Source organism: Carica papaya, chromosome 8 (assembly GCF_054855325.1).
Source record: "Carica papaya isolate Zhongbai chromosome 8, ASM5485532v1, whole genome shotgun sequence".
In the NCBI taxonomy this organism is placed as follows: domain Eukaryota; kingdom Viridiplantae; phylum Streptophyta; class Magnoliopsida; order Brassicales; family Caricaceae; genus Carica; species Carica papaya.
The window spans coordinates 28739662-28764698 of record NC_142316.1 but is presented as its reverse complement, the minus strand read 5'-3'; the positions used below and the strand labels follow the sequence as shown (position 1 = coordinate 28764698).

At 32.9% G+C, this 25037-nt stretch overlaps 2 protein-coding genes across 12 annotated transcripts; one reads left to right on the top strand and one right to left on the bottom strand.

Annotated features, from left to right (window-relative positions):
• Nucleotides 1–365: 365 nt before the first annotated feature.
• LOC110813119 (type 2 DNA topoisomerase 6 subunit B-like) lies at nucleotides 366–19920 on the top strand. 11 transcript variants are annotated; one of them, XM_088210071.1, is made up of 13 exons: nucleotides 366–477; nucleotides 624–732; nucleotides 1568–1651; nucleotides 1885–1911; nucleotides 2292–2400; nucleotides 2484–2559; nucleotides 12493–12513; nucleotides 12948–13043; nucleotides 14655–14860; nucleotides 15836–15974; nucleotides 17140–17336; nucleotides 17467–17593; nucleotides 19481–19920. In XM_088210071.1, the coding sequence occupies exons 5-13, from the start codon at nucleotides 2324–2326 to the stop codon at nucleotides 19787–19789; spliced, it is 1248 nt and encodes a 415-aa protein (XP_088066197.1). In that variant the 5' UTR covers nucleotides 366–477; nucleotides 624–732; nucleotides 1568–1651; nucleotides 1885–1911; nucleotides 2292–2323; the 3' UTR covers nucleotides 19790–19920. The 11 variants fall into 11 exon arrangements, with proteins under 11 accessions (XP_088066197.1, XP_088066198.1, XP_088066188.1 ...); XM_088210072.1 differs by having other exon boundaries at nucleotides 1814–1911; XM_088210062.1 differs by having other exon boundaries at nucleotides 393–526; nucleotides 14664–14860.
• Nucleotides 19921–20433: 513 nt separating this feature from the next.
• LOC110813131 (galactinol synthase 1) lies at nucleotides 20434–22901 on the bottom strand. The gene is made up of 4 exons (XM_022040154.2): nucleotides 22466–22901; nucleotides 21493–21819; nucleotides 21025–21159; nucleotides 20434–20894 (listed from the first exon to the last, which is right to left on the bottom strand). The coding sequence occupies exons 1-4, from the start codon at nucleotides 22784–22786 to the stop codon at nucleotides 20679–20681; spliced, it is 999 nt and encodes a 332-aa protein (XP_021895846.1). The 5' UTR covers nucleotides 22787–22901; the 3' UTR covers nucleotides 20434–20678.
• Nucleotides 22902–25037: the final 2136 nt, after the last annotated feature.

The window sequence follows — 25037 nt, the reverse complement described above, 5'->3', positions numbered from 1 at the left end:
AAATTATTAAAATTACTGATAGCATAAATAATCTTTTTTTTTTCGCAAAACTTATTTAATAAAATAAAAGTATACATAAAATTTTGAAGAAAATAAAAAAAAAATCTAAATCAAAATTAGAGAAAACTTATAAAAATCTTTTGTGTTTTATTTTTATACTTTATTGTATATCATTTTTAACATCAAATTTTTTTGTTTTAACAATAATTTAAAAATTTATAATTAGTTCATAAAATTAATTTTATATTTTTTTTAATTGAGAAAACTTCTAAGCCCAAAAGCTAAGTAAATATAATTTACCCTATCAGAAAAATTGTGTAAAAAATATTGAATATTAGAAAACTCTTTAAATTCTATTAATCAATGAAACATTTAAAAATTAATAACTAATTATTAAACCCTATCTGACTGCCCTATTTTCTATTTTGTCCGCGCGAGCCTGTCCTTCGAATTTGTTTCCAGGTGACATTTTCGCGGGTACGTCTCCCCAATGGAGGTCTCTTCCATTGAGAGGCTCTGTTTACATGTCGGTTGCGTACCAGTGTCCCTAATTTTTTCACCATTGTTTCGTCGCTAAAAATTAGCTTTGTCTAATTTTCTGCTTTAAATTTTCGTATTTGCAGTTGATTTCTTCTGCATTTCAAAGATGCCGCTTATCAGAGAATCTATGCAGACTATCAGTTGTTCTCAATTGTTCTTCTGCAAGCGATCCTTCTCTAATTCGAATATCAAGTAAATAATATTGTTATTTTACGGATTTATCCTTCATGTTTAAGTAGATAGTACTCTAGATGTGAAGCTTTTTTTGTGATTTTCTCTTCTCTGCGGTTGGGGAAGCAGTATCTCACACGGAAGAAATAATATGATGAAAATAGTGTTGTTTTTAAAAATTGGAGAATCCAAGGACGATGATGCAGTTTGACCTCTTCGCTTTTTATCTTCCAAATCATAAAAGCAACTGTAACAGAATTTTAAACGATCAGGGATATAATTGTTCATTAACAAGGAAAAGGAAATGAAAAGATTTCTTTACTAGTTTTAGTGCAATCTGCTTATAATATTAATTCTGAATATTTCAACAGTGTGATTGTGATTTTTGGAAAGAATTATTTTAGGAACTAAAAGAGTTAGCTCGGTTTGATGTACGGATATATCTTGGTAGTCTTTATTTCCAAAATTCGTATATCTAAATTCATATGTATTATTATATACAGTAGTATAATTACCTACTATGTTTTTAAGTATCTATGGAAATAGTATATAAATATAAAATGGCATATGTACATGATATTTTATAAGTATATATGAAAATAGTTTTTTATTTGTAATAAATGCAAACTCATATCATCTTTAGTATGGTTTTTTCAAGCATTGTTTTCATTTTCACTTGGCACGCATATTCTTATACTGGAACATATATGGATTTTGGAAATGAAAATTAAATAACATTTTTATTCATTAACTGAGCCTAGCTTTCTGCTCATTTTGTTTTGTGAGCTGAAGATTGTGTAACATTATTTTCTTTTAATGTCGTAAACTGTTGAACAATAATATACATAATTTGCAGTTTCAGATACGGGTAGTGGGATCTGCTTGGAGGAGTTCAATGACCTGACATGCACAAAGGAAGTTGGCGTTGCAGAAAAGTGGGGTTAGTGCATAAGCCAGAGGATAGTAATAACTAATATTTAATTACAAATTGTGTTACATATTAATTATTTTCATAATTTTCGTACTCAAATCTGGAAGGCTTATTCACGCCTGGGTTTCATGTGTTTAATCAGTAAAATTTACTTATTTTCATGGGTCAAAGGTACCATTTTATTCAGAGTTTATATGAAATGGTGTTGGATGCCTTCTTTGACTTGTAGAATTATGATGCAGATGGATTGCTTTCTATCCAAACTACTAGTAAGTTTCATCTCTCAGGGTTGTTTCTCTCGGTTTGATGTGAACATTTGGCACGTGCATTTTGAAGATCTATAATTAATGTGTTTAAAATTTTTCTACTTGTGAGATTGCTTATATTAGAAATTTAGATACCTTACAGGCAAATTAAGATTTAGTTCTATTTATTAATTTCTTGTTAATTTGCCAAGTTTGAACAAAAAATGGATTTAATTGTTTTCTTGCAAGCTGAAGTTGTTGAATCAAGCCAATAATATATGCAACCCTACCCATTTTCTCGCTCATCATTCTTTCCAACAGTCTAAAGATGAGTATGATGTCTATCAATTTTCTACTTTAAACAGCTATTAACATATTTATTTATTTTTTGGTGGGAATCACAGGTATTTGTGATTATGAGATTCACCATTACAATATGAATATTAGAGGAAATCCTTCAGAAATAAGGCTGACAACACTGCCTTCAATATCTAAGAATGGCTCTAAATTCAGGTGTTAATTGCTGAAACTTAGTTTTAATAAAAGTGAATTTCAGATTATTTTGAGTTGCTTAATGTTTTCTCTTTTTTTGTTAGTGGGACTGAAGTATCTTTCTCCGTTTCTGAATGCATTGAAATTCTGCTGAGAGAGATCAAGCACTTCTTTCAAAAGGTTTGTTGATTTTTTTTTACCATCTCTTACAGTAGCTTTTAGGTACTTCTACATACTCAATTGGATTGTGTTGGGAAATGATATATTAGAGTGGATTAGGGTTTAGAAATAGGAAAAATTAGAGAAAATGAGGAAGATATTTCCGATCCGAGATTGACAACAACCACAAGCACGAGATTGTTGAGCATTCAGTTCAATTTAGAAAAATCAGTAGTTTATATAGACATAAATAGTTATTTAAAAAAATTTATACATAAATAGTCTATTTAACAATGACAAAATGCTCAGGTATTTATATATTTTCTACATAGTCTAATATAATTAGAGTTTTTTAAATAGGAAAAAAATAAGACACTTTCAAAAAAGTAATAAAATAATAAAACATAATAATCCTATACTAGTAAGTTTTATACCAGTCATACTCTAGAAAGAAAATTCCTATATATGAAAATGCTTTTTCCCAAATAACGTCGATGGTCCCACATTATTTTTCCCCCATTTCAAAAGAACTCAACTCCAGCAAGAAAGTCTGAACATAATCATCAAGTAAGCTCGAATATCTACTGAAACTCATCTTCTCTGATTCACGAGTTATCTGATTTAGGACAACTTTTTAATTTATAATGAACTTGTGATATCATCAGCATAGGAAACACAGACATCTTTCAAGACATCTTTGATTGCATCAAATAGAGGTGGTGGAAGTCTTGGCACTTCAGGAATCTGTTTACCAATAGAAGCACTAGTAGGCAAAGTAGGATCTCAAAGTTGCCGAGGTTAGGAAACAAATCTTATATGTGGAAAAGTCAGGAAACAAATCTTATATGTTGAAAAGTCAACTAATATTCATATGATCAAGATGAACCTGGTTCTGTTCAAGATCCAATTCTTCTTTCTTGAATGTACTGAGAGAATCTTGGGTCATGTACAACCACTGGTTCTGGTTCATTTTCTGGGTTTTGAAGTAATGGAAGTGGGTCATTTCCTGGAATCATCCGGCACAAAAAATTCAACGAACTATTGATGCTATTTTATATGCATTCTGGGCCAAATGAAAAATCGATCTTTCCCACCTTGACTCTCTCTCAACCCCTGGAATAGCTTCCTGAAAAGCAAGAGAAACTGGAAAACTGGAACTCGAGGAGCCTTCAGAACCTTAACTGGTTTTCTAAAAACAAAAATGAAAAGAACATGTCCAGGATGAAGATGAAGAAGAGGCCGGGTCAGAAGGAGGTCAATTTCTTTTCACCAAGCAAATGTTGATGAATCCTCCAAAAATCTATCTTCATTCACAACTTTTATCTGTTTGACTCATAAGGAGGAGAAGAGGAAGATATATAAATAACCGTCTTCAGTGCACCAATGGGTGATGCCGAAGAACTCATTCTTAAAGATTTATCTGATTCAAATCTTCATAAAAAGCTCCAATAGAAAAAACATTTTAATCATAAACATATTCGACTAAAAATTTTGAAAAAAAATACAACTTTCAGGCCATTAGGGCCTGGGGCTTTAAAAGGGTGCATACTAAACAAAATAAATTTTCTCATTAGAAGAATTTTAACTCAAAGTCAAAGCTACAGAAGGAGTAACAGTACGAGCGAAAACTTGGATAGGGTCCAGCTTGCTCATTCTCACAAGAATATAACTTAAAAATGTTCTCACGAGCCTTGTCTCTCATCTCACTTCGATCATAGTATTAAGAGCCATCGGAATTTCTAAGAGCAAGGATACAAATCAATAGGAAGTGCTATTTGTCTTGTAAGAATAAGAATGAACTTTTACTAAATGAAAGAGTTTCACGGGAATTATCTTGATCGTATCTGATATCATTGGGAAATAGGAAGAAGTGTTATCGAAGATTTCCTGCAATTCTTCAGAGCATGGAATGAGTAAAGATTCAAGTTACAAGTCTCAATCTATACTGGGTTTTTTGTTTTCTTTCTTATTTCATTTTACTCTATAGGGGCACTAGCACTTGACTAAAGCGCTACTCTGGGCCTGAAAAATGTCAGGGGCTGCTACTCTGGGCTTGTTTTGCTTCTTCAAGCTCACCCCTTATTTCAAACTAAAGCGCAAAGATGCCAGCTATTCTTTAGCAAAGCAATCTTTCGCGCTTGGCACTCATATTTTTGTTTGGGCGGAAGTTGGCGGCAAGACTTGCTTAACCAAATACACGAAATTGTGATCTCTCTTGCATGCAACTATTTCTATTGAAGATGGCTAGTTTCTAGTGGTGTTGAAGGTAAAGGTGCTTATGATGTGACAATTTAAAAGATTTTGAGTATAAATTTTTTTGTGTGTCCTTCATAGAGGAGAATTCTCATTATATATACAAATATACAAGCTAATTTTTTGCCCCTAAATTAGCTAAACAAATCTGTACCAATTGAAGATATTAAATTTATACAAGTCATAAAATTAATATAAAATATGCTGGCTAATTAATCGCATAATTTACTAGCATAATTGTTTAAAATCTGCTGATTAATTGCATAAAATCTGCTGTCATAATTGTAACAAATTTGTTGATTAACTGCATAATATTTGTTGATTAATTGTATAAAATCTGCTGATTAATTAATTGTCAGGTAATTCCTTTAACATCCTCCATCAAATTGATGCTGATAAATCGACAAGTATCAATTTGCTAACAAGAAAGTTATGGCACTAACGTGTTATAAATTTAATGAAAAGATCTGCAATCTGTAGAGTGGTGGATATATGTGGCAGAGAAATAACGGTTATATGCCTCTCGGATGGCATGACAATCAATTTCTATGTGTTTCGTACTTTCGTGGTAGACAGGGTTGGCGGCAATTTGGATCGCGTTAGTGTTGTCAGCGTGTAGTGGAGTAGGTTGAACTTGTGAGAAACCAAGCTCTATGAGGAGACCATGCAACCAAATGATCTCGGAGCATACAACAGAGTCTTGTTTCTTACATTTCCAAGCGATAAGGGCATCACCAAGAAACATACACCATCCAGTAATAGATTTTCTAGTGTCTAGACACCTTACCCAATCAGTATCACTATAGGTTTATAGTTGAAGAGAAGAACCAGTAGAAGAGAAGAACCAGTAGAAAAGAATAACCCACGACTAGTAGTGTCATGAATATACTTGATAATTCGACGGACTGCTAATAGGTGGAGATGTCGAGGAGCTTGCATGAACTTACTGACGATGTGGACAACATGAGAAATGTTTGATCGGATAATGGTTAAATAGATGAGACTACCAACCAGCTTCCGATATAAAGTAGGATCCTCAAGAAGTTCCCCTTCATCACGTCGATATTTAACATTAAGTTCTATAGGAGTGTTAACATATGTAGTGTTCGTGAGATCAGCTAATTTAACCAGATCCTGAACATATTTTTGTTGATTCAAAAAAATAACTTGAGATCGATGATGCACCTCTAACACCAAGAAGTAGGTGAATTGCCCAAGATCTTTCATATGAAAAGAAGAATGTAACAAATTTTGAATTTTAGAGATTTCCTCCTTATCAGAACTAGTGATAACTATGTCATTCATATAAATAATAAGTACAACTAAGCCCTTAGATGTCCTTTGAAGAAAAAGTGAAAAGTTATATTGATTTTGAGTTAATGAAAAACCAAGAAGAGTGGATCTAAACTTTTCAAACCATACTTGTGGTGCCTGCTTCAAGCCATATAAAGAGCGTTTTAGTTTACAAATAACATTAGGTGAGGGAGTAGGCATACCATACGAAAGTTTTGTGTAAACTTCTTCTTTTAGATCACCATGCAAGAAAGCGTTCTTAACATCCATTTGATGTAAAGACCATGATTGAGATCTAACAAGGGTTAGTATGGTGTGCACGGTTGTCATCTTGACTACTGGTGCAAAGGTCTCATCATAATCTAAACCATACTTTTGCTTGTTGTCAAGAACCACCAATTGAGGCTTGTAACGGTCTCCGGATCCATCAGATCAAAGTTTTATAGAAAGCACAAATTTACTTGCAAGGGGTTTCACAGATGGGGGACATGAAAAAACCTCCCAAGTTTGGTTTTCTTCTAGTGCCAGAAATTCTACTTCAATAACTTGCCGCCAACACTCATACTCCATTGCCTGTTTATATGAGAAGAGAATGGAAATAGATGATAAAATGGCTGTTAAGGAAAAAAGAGGGGTAAAACCATACCTATTTTGTGATTTATGAACATGAGTACTACGTCTAAGAAGAGCAGGTGTGGTTGTTGGAACAAAATCAATCGTCAAGAAATCCGTTGGAAGGAGTCTTGTTAGGTATAGAAGTCTGATATGATGTTTTGGGCATGCGTTGCTCATACGCTAAGAGAGGTTTAGAAGGTACAGGATCTGCAAAAGAGTTAGTAAACTATGGCAAAATAGAAAATGAATGAGAAATATGATCATGATGAGTAGGATAAAAATACTGATTTTCAAAAAATGTCACATTTTTTAGAAATCTGAATACGACGCAGATTAGGATCATAATAAATAAAATCTTTCTGGTGTACTAAATATCTTAAAAATGCACATTGAACTGATTGAGTTATAAGTTTTGTGCGTTCATGTGCAGGAATATGTACAAAACACACACAACAAAAAGTACGAATTTTAGAATAATTTAGAGTGTGACCGAATAACCGAGTAAAAGGAGAGACATGGTTCAATGAGGGAGAGGGCAATCTATTGATGAGGTGCACAACAGTGGAGAGAGCTTCGCACCAAAACCGAGAGGTACAAAAAACTCTAGTAGAAGGGTACAAACAACATAAAAAAGATGATGAGTCTTTCTCTCCATCACCCCATTTTGTTGTGGGGTTGAAGGATAAGATCGTTGAGAAATTATTCCATTACTTTGTAGGAACTCTTAAAAATAATGGGACATGTACTCACCCTATTGTGAGAGTGAGATTTTGATTTTAGCAGAAATTGGGTTTGAATATGTGCATTGAAAAGTTTGGAGACAGAAATACTTCGTTCCTAGAATGAAGAAAATAGATTAATGTGAAACGACTATAATCATCAATAAAAGTGACAAAATACTTGTATTAGCATGAGAAATAACTGGTGCCATACTCCACACATCACTATGTATCAAATCAAAAGGCTGAACTACATTTGGTGTATGAGTAGAAAATGGTAAAATTTTACTTTTGCCAAGCTTTCAAGAATTGCAATCAAAGTGAACAACATTAAGAGATGGTGAGTCTTTATTCCAAAGCAAAGCAGAATTTAGTATGGAGTACATTAGATTTTGGATGTTCGAGGCGTTTATGCCATGCTCGATAATTGACATGAGTAGAATTACAAATGATAATAGGTAGAGAGAAACATGGAGATAAAGGAAATGAGAGAGGAAAAAAACGTCCTACTTTTAAGTCCTTTTGCAATCGTCTTCCCTAATTGTTGATCCTGCACAATATAACCAGATTTAGAAAATTCCACTTTATAATTATCATCAACCAACCGATCGATAGAAACAAGATTATTGGTAAGATTAGGAGAGATAAAAACATTTATTAGAGAATGAGAAATGTCACCAGTAGCTGTGATAGGTAAAGAGTTTCCATCAACTGTATAAATTTTAAGATTTTCAGAGTATTTCTTTACATTGGTAAGAAAATTGGGATTGTTGGTCATGTGATTAGAGTCTGCAGAATCAAAGTACTAAGAAGATGATGTTGAGAAAGATTTACCTGATAGTACTAAGACAGAGAACACAAAGATGATCATTTGTTGAATCAGTTTAGGCGTTACAAGTGGAGTAGGAGTAGTAGGAGCACTTTGTGCCATGTTCGCAGAATTAACAGTACTACAAGAACCAACAAATATTGTATATGTTGTTTCAGATTTTTTAGGAGGTCGGATAGGACATTCCTTAATAATGCAGCCGTCCTTTTTACAGCAGTTGCAGAATTTTTTTTGAACAGTTTGAAGCATAATGCCCAAATTCTTTACAACAAAAACACTGAATTGTGCTTAAGTCTCTACCTTTTGATTTACCTTGTGCTGCATAAGCCACAGGGACAAAAGCAAATCTTTGTTGTTCCATGTTGGTTTTAGTGAGAATTCGTTGTTTCTCACGCAACAAAGCATTGAGGCATACATCCAATGAGGGAGCGATTTGTTGCCATCAATATGATCCCGTAAATCTTTTTCTTTGACAAAAATTTCAAAGTAAAATGCTCAAACTGAATAATTTTTGCCATTAAAACGAATCAAAATGGACTCATACTTGTCTGTGGACATGATGCCGAGAGAACTTGATCAAGAACAAATAAGAATAAAGAACTATACTAAGAACAAAAACAAGATTGAGACTTGAAATAAGAAAAAAAACTTAACAATTTAGAACCTATGTTCTGATACCATGACAATTTAAGAAATTTTGAGTAGAAAATTTTTTGTGTCCTCTATGGAGGAGAATTCTCATTATATATACAAATATACAAGCTAATTTTCTGCTCCTAAATTAGTTAAACAAATCTGTTTTAATTAAAGTTATTAAAGCTATATAAGTCATAAAATTAGATATAAAATCTGCCGACTAATTAATTACATAATTTGCTGTCATAATTGTTTGAAATCTGTTGATTAATTGCATATAATCTACTGTCATATATGTTGATTAATTGCATATAATTTGCTGGTATAATTGTAACAAATCTGATGATTAATTGCATAATATTTGCTGATTAATTGCATAAAATTTACTGACTAATTAATTGCCAGTTAATTCCTTTGATATGATGTAAAGGATAATGATATTGAAGATAGAAGTGTTGATGATGTAGAGGGTAGGGTGAAGTAAAAAGAGAACAAGCCCTTATCTTACGTTATACTCTCTTTCTAAAAATAAGATTTGCTAAAGTATGACCTAGGCTCAACAAATATAATATTTGAAGATATATAAATTTTTTAGTGGGTGGATGATATCATTTGTACCCCTTCAAAATTGAAGAGTATTCCAGAAAAACACACTTAATAGCTCTCAGGTCCAGTTTCTGTCGCTATTGTTAATGTATATATGTGAACAAAGATGACACACCCAAATATTATAAGGACAAAATGGTCTTAACTCTGAGCTCTGTATAGAATATGGAGAAGACTTCCATGGGATTTTTAAAGTCCAATACCCTGGATGGTAATCGACTAATTAGGTAGGTGGTAGTAAAAGCTACTTCCCCTTAATATTGTTCAGGCGCATGGTTTTGGAATAAGAAGGGTCGGCTAGTAGCAAGTAAGTGATTGGTTTTTTTTTTATAATTTTTTTCTTGTAATTCTATTTTGTTGTGAAGGAGACAAGATGACTCATAGACAATTCTTTATTAGTAAAAAGATGGGAATGTTTCATTGAAAAACTTGTTTGCATTATCAGTACAAGATTTTTAATAGAAGTATTAAATTGGGTTTTAATCATATTATGAAATTTTGGAAATATATGATTGACATTAGATTTGGATTTAAGTAAAAAAAATCAAGTTACTCTTGTACAATTATCAATGAAAAAGACATACCATTTAAGCCTACAAATATTAGGGATGTAAAGTGGACCTCAAAAGTCACTATGACTTAACGAAAAAGAAAGAGTGCTCCTTCTATTATTTATAAAAAATATCGTACGCCTATTATTAACAAAGTCATAAATGTTACGAAGTAAATTTTCACTATTGAATTCCTTAAATAAAAAAAGAAACATCACCTTATTAGAAACGGAAGGTGTCCAAGTCTTTTGTAGTGGAGTCAAATCTTATCGTTAGTAGTATCATAGAGAAAGGAGAGGGGTAACACATATATCACCAGGAAATATTATGCACTCTTTATCTTAGCATGTCCAATCATCATCTTTGTGTTTGAGTTCTGAAAGTCACAATAAGAAGGGAAAGACATCATTTTGCAATTTAAATCATGAGATAATTTAGCCACTAATACATGAGTATAACAGAGTTCTGGGACATGAAGTACCTCTTCAAGATTAAAGTTAGGATTAATTTTGATATTACTAACTCCTGCTATAGTGGTTAGTAAACCATCTGCAGTGGCTATCTTTTTGCTATTGGGACAAGGAATGTATGTACCAAACTAGTGGGAAGAATTTGTTATATGATTAGTGACTCTGGTGTTTATAATTTTGAATATATAAAGGTTTTATTTAAGGCAATTAAACCATATGAAATAGAGAATTTACCTGAATGTGCTACTAGACCACTACCTTTGAGATTTTCTAGAGATTTATAGGCGAGTTCTCAATCTTTCAATTTCCTCTTTAAACTCTTCGTATTCAAGAGCATTTTCTTGCACTTGTTGATTTGTCAAGTTGGCCTGTCCCTAGATTTTACATGGAAAACTTTTGTATCTTCACTTATGTGAGCATGACCTTTTAGAACTGGCGCGGTGATAAAGAGGCAAAGAAATCTTGGAAAAAGATTAGTGGCAGGGGCTGGACCACACGGATATGTGCACTGCTGGCAATGGAAAGCTGGCTGGTGCAATGGAGATAGGGCAGAACACATGACAAAAGCAGGGCGGCGCCACAGCCAAAGCAGATGCACAGGGACTCTGGGCGGCTGAAGTAGGTGTGCAGAGGCTGTGTGTGGCTGAGACAGGTGAATGCAGGGCGCATCCTGGCACAGCTGGCAGGACTGGGAAGTGGCTGGACGTGAAATAAAGCACACAGGAAGAGGGCAAGGCAGAAACAAAGCAGAAATAAGGGCTGTATATGGAAAGAGAGCACATAAAACATGGCAGAAACAGAGGTGGCTGCTGTGCATTGTTTTAACAGAGTGCGCAGCTTAAACAGGGTAAAAAACAAAGACTAAATAGAGCGCGGAAATCAAGGCAAAACAGAGTTAATGCGGCTGAAACAGGGTGCTGGACCAGACTGTTTGCCGGTGCAGCAGGGACGTTTTCTGGCTACAAAGGCCAGCTAGTGATGATGAAGGGCAGATATGAGTTTAGGGGTTTTTCTTTTCTTTTTTTTGGGTTCCAGCAATAAATGCCACTTTAGAATTTGTGGAAGTAGTTAAGATGTTTTGCTTATTGCACTAATACTATGCGGGAGAAAATTGACTTACATAGCATGCCTGGGTTTAACTTCTTTTGTGAGGATAACTATCTCAAAGCGATATGGTTTGATTACAAAATGAATTATATCGACAGTAATATCTCCAATAGCAAAGAGAGTGCACTGCAATATAGAAATCTTTATCTTGAGTAGAGTAGGACTACATAGTTTCACATAGTTTCTCACTAAAGAATATAACACAATCTCCTTCTTGACTTAACATTTCTCCTGCCCCAAGTCTTGAGGCATCACATGCAACTTACAGAACTTTTTAAAATTTGGGTGTTTGAAAAACCAGAGCTCCTATCGTCTTCCTCTTGATCTCCTAAAAAGCCTTCATAGCCAAAGAAGTCCATTGAAATTCCTTTAAACAATCATTTATGATTGAACTAAAACCCCTTATGAATCATATACAAAAATTAGCTTGACCATGAAAACAGTAGATATTGATTAAACTCTTTTTGCATCAGGCCATTTGCTGATTGCTCTAATCTTTTTCGGATTGCTGCTACATCCTCAGCAAATATTATGAACCCTAAGAAGAGAACATGAGATTGTCAAAAAGAGAACTCTTTTTTCTTTAATTACTCTAAGTGCTCTATTTTTTTTGAGTCTTTCAGAAAAATCTCTTTTCAGCCAAAGAATTCAGCAAAAATTCTTGAGTTTTTTTATTTTTTATTATTTAGTATTTTTAAATATTACTCTAGTTCTTCCATTTTAATATGGATCCAGAAACAAGCCTTCTATAACTTGCATAGCCGCGATTCACACTTCTGGTTGTACATTCCATATTTTTCTATGAAGTAAGCAATATGAAATTTATTGATTTCTTTATCCTAACTCCCATTTTTGTTTCTTGATTAATTTTGCAGATGCTCGTTCTAAAGATCCCTGTAAGTTAAGCTTTACTCCCCCAAATGCTCTATATTCTGCATGTTTGACATTTTTGGGAATCTTTCTTAAAGTTCGCCAATGGATTAATCTCTTTCTTCTTCTCACGCAAGTATCAAAGTTTTATCATCCATTTACATCATGGTAAAAGGAAGGACTGGAAAGAAATTGTTGAATCAATAAAGACAAAAATTTAATGGAATATTTTTAAAACTCTTCTCCCCGGTTTGAGTTGTAGAAGGTGTGTGTCAGAAGCCTTAGACATGGCTCTGACCTTGTGAAGTTTGAGGAAAAAAAAGAAGAAGAAAAACAGAGAAGAAGAAGAACGAACAAGGGAGAAAATAGTAGACTTTTTATTAATTTCTGATGCATTTACAATCGATGAAATGATCCATTTTTATAGGGTTAAATACATTAAATAAATTCATTATTCAAGGTGGAATCAAGCTTGCTGGAGTTGCGTGGCCAGAATCGCGTGATGAAGATGATCGGTGTCGTCTATGGGATGGATTTGGAAAGCAGACTTGTTAGGGTTGGTCAACCCTAATTCCAGTTGCTCTTCATTTTTCCTGTTCTGCCCTTTTGTGTGCATCTTTCCTTTTTTACCCTTCTTTCTGTAATAAACCCTAAGTAATTCCCTGACAACACCCTCCCCTTAAACACTAACCTTATGCTCAAGGTTGAGATGCGGGAATTGATATTGTAAATACTCATAATCTTCCCATGTGCATTCTTTGGTTAGAGCTCATTCGCAACGGATAAGGACTTGATCTACAAACTGATTACCCTATAGTATAGTTCTATATTGTAAGATCTGTTGGGGTTGTACATTGATGAAGTCTTTTGTGGTCTGTGGGAGTAAGTCTTGTTGGATTTCCTGTGTGCCGTGGATGTATTTCTTGAATTGGGACACATGAAAAATTGGGTGAATTCTTGATTCTTCAAGTAACAGGAGCTTGTACGCTACATTTCCAATTTTCTTAGGGTTCCCTGACAGTGTGATATGCTTGGTCATGGAAAAGTTGCTTTGTTTCTTTTTATGCTTGCGGGCAATGAGCTTATTGTTCGCTTTGAGGAGGCTATGGAGAATGATGGAAGGGACTGTAGTTTGAATCCAAGATAGAACGAGCAAACTTGCTACAATGTTTTTGGGAGAGTGTTGCCTACATCATCTGTGATGGTGGAGGACAGATGCTAGATTGATCAACGTATCAAGAATGCCATAGCCTTTACAAAGGGAAGATAAAGAGATCTCCGAATGAGAAAGTTTGTGAAAATAAAGGTTCCGCTGACATAATTCTTTATGTTAGGTATACCAAAGGTGGGGTAGCAATTTTTGGAGGCCATAGAGGAGAGATGGACTTTAAATGAGGGAGGAAGGAGACTATTCCTTCCGTTGAGGAATTCATATTAGAGATTTACCAGGATTGCTTTGTTATCATATAACATTCTTAGAATGAATTTTCTCTAATTATCATTGTATTGCTTTAGTCATGAGGTACTTATACAAGAATATTCAACTTCAGGTAGGACAAACTTAGGACTGGAATAATTTTCTATTTTTTCAAATATTCAAATGAACTTAAGGTCAAAAATTCCTGTCTGCTTTTATATCTCAGTAACAAGTAGTAATATGGAATTTAGGTTGACTAGGATTGAAATATCAATTCTATAGAATAGGAATAAGAATAAAATATGACTATTTTGTTTTTGAAATGACGAATTTTTTTTTTTTAATAAGAATACAATATAACTATAACAAAATATAAATAAAATTACCATTTTAAGTTTGTCAATTGTTAATCCATTCAAGTTTGGTGAATTTGTGATTTCTCTCTTTCCAAGTGAGAATTCAAAGTTATGTTTGTTGAATGGAAAATGTGATTGAAGTTGATTCAATTATGGATCAAATATATTAATTATAAGTAAATTTTATATATCAAATAATTAAGATATAGGAATTGAATGGAAGTAGAATAGATTTAAACTAAATGCGATGTTTAATATTTTCTTTCTTATGGCTTTGTGCTTTCACTCTAATTGCCCTAATAGCAACACTTAATTCAGTGAGTACATGTTGTATAGAGTCAGGTCTGTCTAACCGTAATATAACAATGTAATGATGGCTAATATTATCATCTAGTTTGTTCAGAATGTCACGGCTGATCTAGTGGTTGAAGGAGGGGATTTTCCTGGATCACGATATGAAACTGTCTTTCTAGCAAGTGAATGCAATGTGTCACATTTCCAATCCTCTTATCTTGAATGTTTGAAGTCTGGCCTTGAAGACTATGTTCTAAAGCACGGAAATAGTGTGAATACAAAATGTGACTCTTGCTTTCCCTGTAGGTAAATGCTCTTCTCTGACTTGCAAATAGACTCAAAATTGAATTGGCAGGACGTTAAGTTGAGATTTTTATGACTCAACAACTGTTCTGAGATATACAGCTGTGTTTTAATTTTGTCACCCAGTATTTTCTTTACATTTTAGGTTAAAGAGTTATTACGTTAACACTTTGTTGTCACTAAGAACTGGAAGTAGTTGGTAGTTTTGGTATTATTGGAGTCTCTACTCACTAAATAGGCATTTACCAGATTGTCTTTCATTATGTTTTCTTTATGTTTAGGTAAAAAATTGTCATTTCAATACTCTGTGGTAAATGAAACAGTCGAAGTAGTTGGTTGTTTTGATATTATCAGTCTATTCAGTGATTGTACAGAAATTGAACTGAGTTGGCTTTCTGTATTATTTCTTTACATTTGCATTGGGAAAAAAATTATAATTCAATACTTTCTGACAATTGAAACACTTGAAGTAGTTGGCAGTTTTGATATTTACTCTCTTCAGTTACTCTATAAGCATTGGAAATCGGCTGTTCTTTCTTTATGCTTTGATTGTGCTGAATATGCTTTGATCATGTTTTTAAGGGTATCTATATGTAATTTATGAGGATTCATTAATCTACTGGATATTGTATATTTGATTTCTCCATGATTTTGGTGCTTTGTTTTTCTTCATCCTTCCTTAAATATTTGTACGAATAGAGATGTTCCAATTTATTACATATCTTGAAATTTTGTGAAAATTTGAAAAATATAATTCTAAAAAGCCACATACTGAGGTTTCTCAGTCAAAGTAATATATTCAAAAGTAAATATGAAAAATCTTAGACTGACACTTTGGAATTTCATCTCTGTTTAGCATCTATTTCCCTACATATTTTTGTTTACAGTTTTTATTTCTAAAGAGTTTTTTCTAATACATCTTTATCTGTTCTATTGGAGTCTCTAGTAAATGTAGCTTCCTAAACCAACCTCTTGCAGGGAGAATCTGAAGGTTGGAAGTGGAACAGCATACCATAGAGAAGGCCACAAAAATGCTGGACTAGCGATGGAAGCAGTGATTATAATAAATGACTTCCCCACCAACCCTTGCTGCAGGTCATGCAGTGCTATAACTGAGGTCAACCAGATTTCATAAGTTCAATTTCTGCACGGTTTTTATTAAACAGAGTTCAGTAGAACATACATATCAAATCTAAAATTCCAAAGAGATTCTCGTAAAATAGCATCCCTTAAGGTATCAAATTATGTTAATATATTTTAAATATAAAAAGTTCTGTTATAAGTTTATCTATCTTAACATATGAAATGAAAATTAGACTTTGTGTCTCAAACCAAGTGGTTGTAGATTTCGAGGACAAAAGAACTTATTTAACTTACTCTCGTCTGAAAAAAATGAAGAAAATAGTTTGGAGCAAGATTTTAATTGTTAATCTGATATATTTTGCTCAATCTTATTGAACCTTCTAATGTTGTGCTGATGGGATTGTAGAGTTTGGACTTTAGAATTCTTTGGTGTCCATGCTTTCAAGTCTTCTTTACCACTACCCACTTGTCACAGTCTGGCCTTCATTAGTTTTTTCTAGGAGGTATAAACTTTCTAAGGTTAGGGTATTCATTTAGATCGCTGCTTTCAATTGGATTAACACTAATGATTTGCTTTAGGTAGTGGGACTCAATCATTGGTTATCTCCAAATATTTGTGCAAAATGATTTAGTAAATGTATCCTATAGTCACTGTTTCTTTATCGCAATGTACTTCGTAGTCTTCAGGTTACATGTTGTTATATCTTCTTGCAAATTGGGTTCCTCCTTCCTAGAGGTTTTCATTTCCACTTCAGTCATCTGAGTGGGCTTGGTAAGAACAGGCAGCAGAAAATGTGGCCGGGAATGGCTCTTTTTCTGATTTATGGGTGGCTGGAGGAGTATGGTCTAAGGACTCTTTCTGGAATCTCTTGAGTTAAGGCACATGGTCTCTTTCAGGGTGGCTCTTCAATTTTTATGTAAAGGGACTGCTATCTTGTACTGGAACCTGCTTGTTTATGTTTTATTTATTTTATATATTTTTTTATGTTCATGGTTATTTTTGCAGGATTTGTTATCCTCCATTATGCATCTTTTATCGTCTTTCTTATAATACTTCTTTAATTGGAGAAAAAACTATTTATAGGAGATTAGAAGTGAAGTTTGTACTTTTGAAGCTAGCATTATTTGTTCTGTGTAGACAAAATTTTTTAAATAAGACATTTGTTTTGTTTAATTTGTTGGCCTGCTATCTTTGCCAGGTTTTGTATTTCGAAGATTTTTTACCTTCTTCAATCCCTCAGTCATCCCTGAATGCACTAACCAGCATTGGGTGGAAAAGTTATGGGTTGACTCTGGTGAGTGCCATGGATCAAGGTGGCTGTGCATTATTAGAATGGGGAGGAAATGTCTCATCATATGGTCAAATCAATGTGGCCCTCCATTGTTACCATAGACAATATCCTACTTTGAATTATGTGCTTTTTTCTATTAATACGGGACCATTATCATAAGATGTGTTTTACTCTTGTTTTGAGAAGGCTACAAATGTTGTGTGCTACATACAAGTACTCCTTGACTTGTTGCAAGTTAATGATACCAGGAGGACATAAAATTCAATCTGACCAGAATCTAATGAAGAGAGCAATTAAGCTTGCTTTGGATGATTTGAAGGAGAAACATGAAGGAACACTGCTAAGTGAAAATGCTCTCAAGGTCCTCTTCCTCTCTGTCTGCCACAGTTAGTCCATATAAGCACACACATGCACATGCAAACAGGTACAAACAGAAGATCATATGTTGCAAATCTTATTTATGAATAGGACATAAAATTGCTAGAATTGTTGGCTGTCTCATCTAATATGCCAATTCCATGAAATTGGAATTAGAATAAAATAGAAATGTGGAAACTTTTCCACCTTCAGGGAGGGCTCGGTGTGCCCTCCAAACCTCGCAATCTTCATTTCTACTTTGTGGTTTTGGGAAGATAAACGAGGAACTGATGCTTTCTAGAGAGCATCCTCTAGAAAACATCACAATGGGCTGGGTGTACCCTTAAATAATATTTCTTTTTCTTGCCCTTAATAATATTGCCTTTGCTTGGCAAGAAATTTCAGAATTTCAAATAATGTTTTTTTTTTTCTTATTAGTAATCTTTGGGATAGGATAGTATGCTTCTCTTCTTTCTGGGCTAAAGTCACATTTTCATTAAGCATTTTTCCTTCTACAATACAGTGGGAATGGGGTTGCGATCTTATATTGATCCATTTGAATACATTGTTTTCTTGTATGTTTGTTTTTTTTAATCTTTATGGAGGATACCATATCCTCCGTTAGATTGTATTCCTTTTTTTTCAGTGCAATATATTCTTCTTCTAAAAAATGCTAGATGTGAAGATTAAACTAAATATAATCAGGCTGTGTTTAGAAAAAATAAATTATTTGTGGAATTTATTTAAAACTTTATACTAATTTAACTATGAGGACATGAAAATTTAATTCCAAGAAGATGAAAATTGATCTTCAAAAGAATTTCGGTGGAAGTTTCTTTTGGATAGAAAACAAAATATTACATAGGGCAAGAACTAAGTACAGTGTCCAAGGATTAGCTATCCTCCTAGAGCCTTCTAGGAGAACAATTCAATTTAGGGTTGCCCCTCGGTTTCTATATAACACAGGAAGAGATGTGTCAGTAAATTGTATTGTTTCATTCCATCCATAGCATCCACAAATTAGCAGAGGAGGCACCCTTTGATAGAACTTTGGCTTCTTTTTAACCCCCCCTCTCCAAATAGATTCGAACTCATGAAATACACTAGAGGAAGGACAATCCACATCAATCCAAAGGTATCAAACGCCCTTGTGCACAACTCCAATGCCACTTTGCAGTGGAGGAGTAAATGGTTATGAGTCACTCTCTTCTTTCGACACATAGTAGAGGCATTAGGTGAAGGAGCGATTAGGTTTGCGAGTTTCCAGCAATTTGTTGGTGTTGAACCTGTTAAGAATAGTGGTCCAAGCAAACAGCTTAGCCTTCAAAGGAACTTTTGCTTTCCGGAACGCATTGGAAAAAGAAAAATGATAGCAGCTAGATAGGTGGAAGTAAAATAACACATTTTAAATTTAATTTGAATTTTCAAATGGATTCCAAAATATAGTCATTTATTCCAAAAATAGTCTTAGTGCTCTTCATATTCTCTGAAGCTAATCCATCTAGTTATGTATAAAGACGTTTTTGAGATTATCTTTTATGTTTCTCTGATTGATTCAACTTTTTTTTGGTGAAATATCAAGGTGCATTCCTTGAGCAAATGATGTGATTCTGTGTGCTGAAATATCCATTAGTATGTTCTTCTTCTTTATATTTTGTTAACCAACATGTTAAACACAGATGTCAAATTGGTCTCTTTGCTGTTTTTGGTCATTAAGGCATCCTGTCTGATTATTTGCCAATAGCTAGCATTTATATTTATTAGTTTAGCACTTTTGTTTTGCAAATTCCATAGATCCAGTAAGTTAATTTCTTTCTTTTTTCTTGATGAAGCAGTAAGTTTATGCTTTCATAGTGGGTGATGACTTGAAGTTCATTTGGTTTATCCTCAGATTTTCAGTTCTGTCCCTAATCTGGCAAAGACACTTACGGGACTCATAATGTCATCTAACCACTCAGATTTCCGGGGTGAATGTCTCTCTCTCCTTGGTTTGCAATCTCCAGAAGTGAGACGTGAAGTTGTTGAAGATTGCATCAAGGAAAAGATCATTTCAGTTATTGCAAAAAATGACAGAAAGCCCCAGAGATGCCCAGAGGTTGCACCTTCTCTTTTTGAAGAAGACTGTACCAAGGAAATGTACTATGAATATGAGGAGGATGAAGGTGAGCTTATGGATGATTCCCAGGATTTGGAAATGTAGCTTTCATTAAGCATCTCGTCAAACTCCAAGTAAATGAAAAGATCTATGAAATATGCATTAAATCCTCTATAATCAACATGAACAAGAGATCAATGCATTAATTTTAGGGAATGCAAATTACATTTCCAGCCCTTTTTTTTTAATTTTTTTTTTCTTTCCAAATTAGGAAGCATGAGCCTCGGTCTTCCCAGTCAATAGTGAGGCTTATCATGATTAGCCTTCTTAGTTATAACTTAGTTTTTTATAGTTTATCTTTGGTCCTTTGAGCCTTAGCAGCCAACTGCAGGCGTCTCCTGTCTGCATAGGTTTTTATACCCCAACCCCCAATTATTTGAGAAAGAAAACCTCTTGAGAAATTTAGCGACAAATCCAGATGCTAAAAGCAGATGCATACTGAATCTTGGCTCAAAGCAAGATGTTATAGGATAAGCTGATTCTTGTATTTAATTTCACTTGAAAAACAAATTAATTCAGTTTGAGTTATAATGTTTATGGTCACAAGTTAAATTTTCAGTAGATAAGTAGCAATTAGAACTTAATTTTAAAGGTTAACTAGAAGATATTTTTGTGTGGAATTTCAGCCATAAACATGCAAACATATGATATTAACAAAATATATATATATATATATATATATATAGTCATCACAAAACTTATATATATTTTTATACTTGTAATCAATTGATCATTGATTCCTAAATTACACATATTCAAGACTACAGTACTATTTGCTAATAAGTTTAATTCGTGTAGAATATATATTAAGGAGTTATGTGTTTGTTAACCCATTCAACAAAAAAAGAAAGGCGGCCTAGTAGCCAAAAACTTAAAAACAATATTTTCAAAAAGACATGTAGTTCTGGTATAAAGACATGTAGTTAATGGTAATTCAAGCAGCAGACGGTGCAGAAACATAGGGAATGGCAGGCTCTGGTATAGAAGCCATGATCTGTGACCTCGATGAAAAGGTTTCTTCGTTAGAGTTTTCAGGCTTGAAATCTAGAGATTCATCATCGTATATATCCCACCATTTCTTCACCAACACCTTTATATCCTCTCTCTCCATGTTTGCCTCCTTCCCTGTGTACCTCCATGGTTTTGATCCCTGTAATTAATAATCGTTTTCTAATACATTAATAATTAAGATATGTTAACGAGCTTACTTTAACTAATTAATTACGTATTGTTATTTAAACTTAGTTAGAAAGAAAAATTAATTAATGTTATATACTTACAGCTGCACAATAATGCGCCACCTTAACTTTCTCAAACTCCACATTCTCTGGATGGCGCCATAACATGGCCAGAACCAAGTTGTATATGAGAGGGATAGGTTTGTACACTTTCTGGAAGAACATATTCAAGAAATCCTACACCACATACACAAACAAGATGAAGCCAACTTAGCAATTACAAATATCTATTAACTTTTTTAAATAATTACAAATATCAATTCTCTTATGTCAAATGAGTTATATATTCTTATAAATAAATACTTTTGGAATATTGTTTTTTTTCCTTTCAAACACATTCTTTTTCTCTCTTTCATTAATTTATCTTCTTTTTCTTTTTTCTATGCCTCTGCAATTTGATATTTGATCTTTATGTATGTAAATACGTACGAACTATATATATATATATATACATATAAAAAAAAAAAGAAATAACATAAACTGGGTATATACATAGTTAGAGGGTATTACTTGCTCGGCAAATGGTGTTGGTGGAGTGATCTTGAGAGTGTGGAGAAGATCGTGATAAGTAGAAGGACTAGGCTCAAAGACAAACATGCCGGCGTTGAAATAGAGAGGAGGAGGAGGAGGAGATCCCATGTGAGCTGGCCATTTAACTCGATCCGGACACTGTTGACAATATCCAATTGAATATTGGACGGAGTGGCTCCATGTTTTCTCACAGAAACAGTCCATTGTCGCATACAAATATCCATCTGGTGCCTCAAACAGATGGTCTATATTCTCGAATACTTGAATATCCGCATCCAAATAAATCATCTTACTATACTCCAAGAACTGTCATCCATGTCACAATATATATATATATATATATATCTATTACATTAAAAAAAAACAAACAAACAAACAAAACAATACATACATACATCAAAATTAATGTACGAGAAAATTAAAAAAAAAATGTTTAATTTTTCTTCTTTCATTAGATATTTGAATATTGTTAAGAGCTAGTAACCATTTACTATTTAAAAATATTTGAAAATTATTTTTTTCAATATTTATCTGCAAACTATGTGATTTATAGAATGTTTATTAGGGAAAAAATTTAGATATTTCTTATTAGAAAATCGAAGTTTATAATTAAAATGGGATTGATCCTAATCACTATTTTTTCTATTAGTAAATTTGATTGAGAGTTTATTATGTGATTTTTTTTTTTTCCATGTGTACTTAAAGTTCTTCGTGTAAAATATTGTGTTGTTACGTTCTGCATAAGCAGTATTTTTAATTTTTTCTATAATTGAATTCAATTAGTTTACAAGATTAATATTATACAAAGCGTTACACATATATAGGACGGGCACACACGCTATTCAAGTCTATATGAACATATGTGGGATCTGATGAGGATGGACGTTCTTAGGGAGTTGCAATACATGAATAGTACATATATATGGGGTAATGATAATATGTATATACTTACATTCCATATGCGAAGCTTAGAGTAGTTGATAACGTAGTAGGCCATGGCAAACTGAACCTGGTTATCAGGCGGATAAATAGGCTGAATCTCACGCACGATGCAGCCCTGAGACTTCAAAATCCGACGGTGCTCCTCCGGCACATCAGGCAACAATGCTACAACAAGAGGATACGCACTCTTCACCTTCCGCAAACCCTTCGCCAACCCAATCACTCCTTTTATATAATCACCATCGCCGGCCAAGAACGTTACATAACCTCTCCCACCACCAGAGATTTTTCCGGCACTGACCGACATGTTCTCCGTCGCTTCAGGTGCCATTTTTACTTTGTGGAAGATTCAGAGAGTTGGGTGTGTTGAGGAGTGTAAAGAAAGTAAAGTAGCAACCGTGAGAGAAAGATGCCACCTTACTGACCTTTGTCCTGAGGACAAAATGCCACCATGAGAGTCCTTAAATAGCCATCAAATGAGGTGTAAATGAACTCCCGATGACACCTAAATTCAGTATTGTGTACTGCCATTCATGTCATTTTCCAGCTTTCTTTCTTCTTTTTTTTTTTTTTTTTTCTGGTTTAATATTATATATCTATATATATGTGTATGTGTGTGATTTTCTCTTGGTGACCATTTGCTTTCAAGTTGTATATATGGTCGCGCGTAAAAGAATTATAACTGAAAATAAATTGAATGAACATGGTTTCTTGATCACCAAGGTCCTCTTGTGTATCTAAAGTCTTATCGTCAAAATGGAGCGCTTATATTTTTATCACCATCAACATTTGAATATATATATATATATCTACATGGCTTTTTCTCCTCTTTTTTTTTTTTTTTTGTTAATTAATAATCGCTTATGTATGTACTATGGAGGAAATAATTATAATGATTAATACTTATTTTTATTATTTTTAAAAAAAACTTACTTTCCTTGTGCAAATAAATGGTCATGCTCGTGGACCCATTATCACTTTAGAAAGAGAAATGATTTTTTAAAATTAAAAAAAAAAAAAACCAATCAAGAAATACAAAATTAAATAGAATTCACAAATTTTAATCCAATCTATTCGTACAATTCATTTAAAATAGAGAGTTAAATAAATTTTGCTTTACTCTAAAAATTTTGAGTGGTTAAAGGTTAAACGTAGCTCGTCAAACATTTCAATAAACCTTAACTCGTTTACGTATATATGTTGTGTACGTGTACGTGTATATATATATATATATATATATATGAGTGGTTAAAGGTTGAAGCAATCGTTAACATTTATTAAGTTTTAAATTTAAATTGTGAATAATATATCACGTAGTTCTTTGGTTGAAAATTTAAACTTTTTTATATTTAATCATAACATTATTTCCAAGTAAGAAAGAAAAATTTAAATAAAAAATAATTTTATATTCAAACACCTGTATCTAATTTTAATATAAATTAATCAAGCAACATGGTTTTTCTGATCTAATAAAGTTAAAATGATATTTTTTTTTTAGTCTATCATAACTATGTTAATTTGAAAAAAAAAAAAATTAGTTATTATCACAATCCCATTAATAAAATAATAAATTAAAGTATAAATCTATTAAATAAAATATTACGAATTGAAAATAAAATGCACATAAAATATCAAAATTTATATTTCAATTAAATTTTAACTCGGTAATATTTGAACAAAATAATTAAACATCATGATTCAAAGATTATTGATAGATGATCATGCATGCCTTTGATTCTCTGGGAGTTCAAAGCTAGCTCTTATGATTTACAGGCCATGCAATATTACATGTAATTTAATCTCGAAAACAAGTGTAAAAGTTATTAAAATTAAAAACTTACAAAGACCATATAATCGGTGATCCGCCATCACATATATCCATGTATGTATGTAATATAATCAAACCTCCAACCAGAGTTTCTGCAATTAAAGTTGATGGCTCCAATCCCCCACCTATTTATAGTTACCAGTTACCTAATCAAACAAGCTTCGAATTGCGGTAGGGCCACGTATCTCAGTGCCATGACTCTATAAACAAGTTTTACAAATTTAGATATGTTATATATATATATATATATTAAGAAAATGCTTACATCATGTCATATATATATATATATATATATATTAGCTTTACCATGTGTGTATAAATATCTACATATTATATATATGTATATATATAGGCTACTGCAGCATCGAGGGTGTCATTTTCGTTCACCCTTTTTATACCTAACCTTGTTTTTGTGGGAAGTGAAACACTTTTCTCGCTACATGAAGATAGTTTTAATAATTAATTGAGATGAATGTCGATTAATCAAATATAAAGGTTCATAATTATATATAATTTTTAAAACTTAATATGGTACTAGAATTAATTAGTTTTGTACTATGAATCATGAAAATTTTACATCATATTATTTATTGATTACATTATAATAAATGTTAATTTATTCTATGTAAGAATGAAAATTTATTTCTTATTTTAAGTTAAAATTTGAATGATTGTAAAATAAAAATAAAAATGTAAGAGTCTGACTCCCAATATTAATGGGTACGAACGTTTGCACAATATTTTCAACTAATGA

Excerpts from the sequence above, each read along its gene's own strand:
- LOC110813119 (XM_088210061.1), top strand. The coding sequence starts at position 491 with ATGGAGGTCTCTTCCATTGAGAGGCTCTGTTTACAT. Across the intron at positions 14,861-15,835 it reads GACTCTTGCTTTCCCTGTAG|GGAGAATCTGAAGGTTGGAA; the intron begins GTAAATGCTCTT and ends AACCTCTTGCAG. Across the intron at positions 15,975-17,139 it reads CATGCAGTGCTATAACTGAG|GTTTTGTATTTCGAAGATTT; the intron begins GTCAACCAGATT and ends TATCTTTGCCAG.
- LOC110813131 (XM_022040154.2), bottom strand. The coding sequence starts at position 22,786 with ATGGCACCTGAAGCGACGGAGAACATGTCGGTCAGTGCCGGAAAAATC. Across the intron at positions 21,160-21,492 it reads CAACACCATTTGCCGAGCAA|GATTTCTTGAATATGTTCTT; the intron begins GTAATACCCTCT and ends TATGTGGTGTAG. Across the intron at positions 20,895-21,024 it reads TGGCGCATTATTGTGCAGCT|GGATCAAAACCATGGAGGTA; the intron begins GTAAGTATATAA and ends TATTAATTACAG.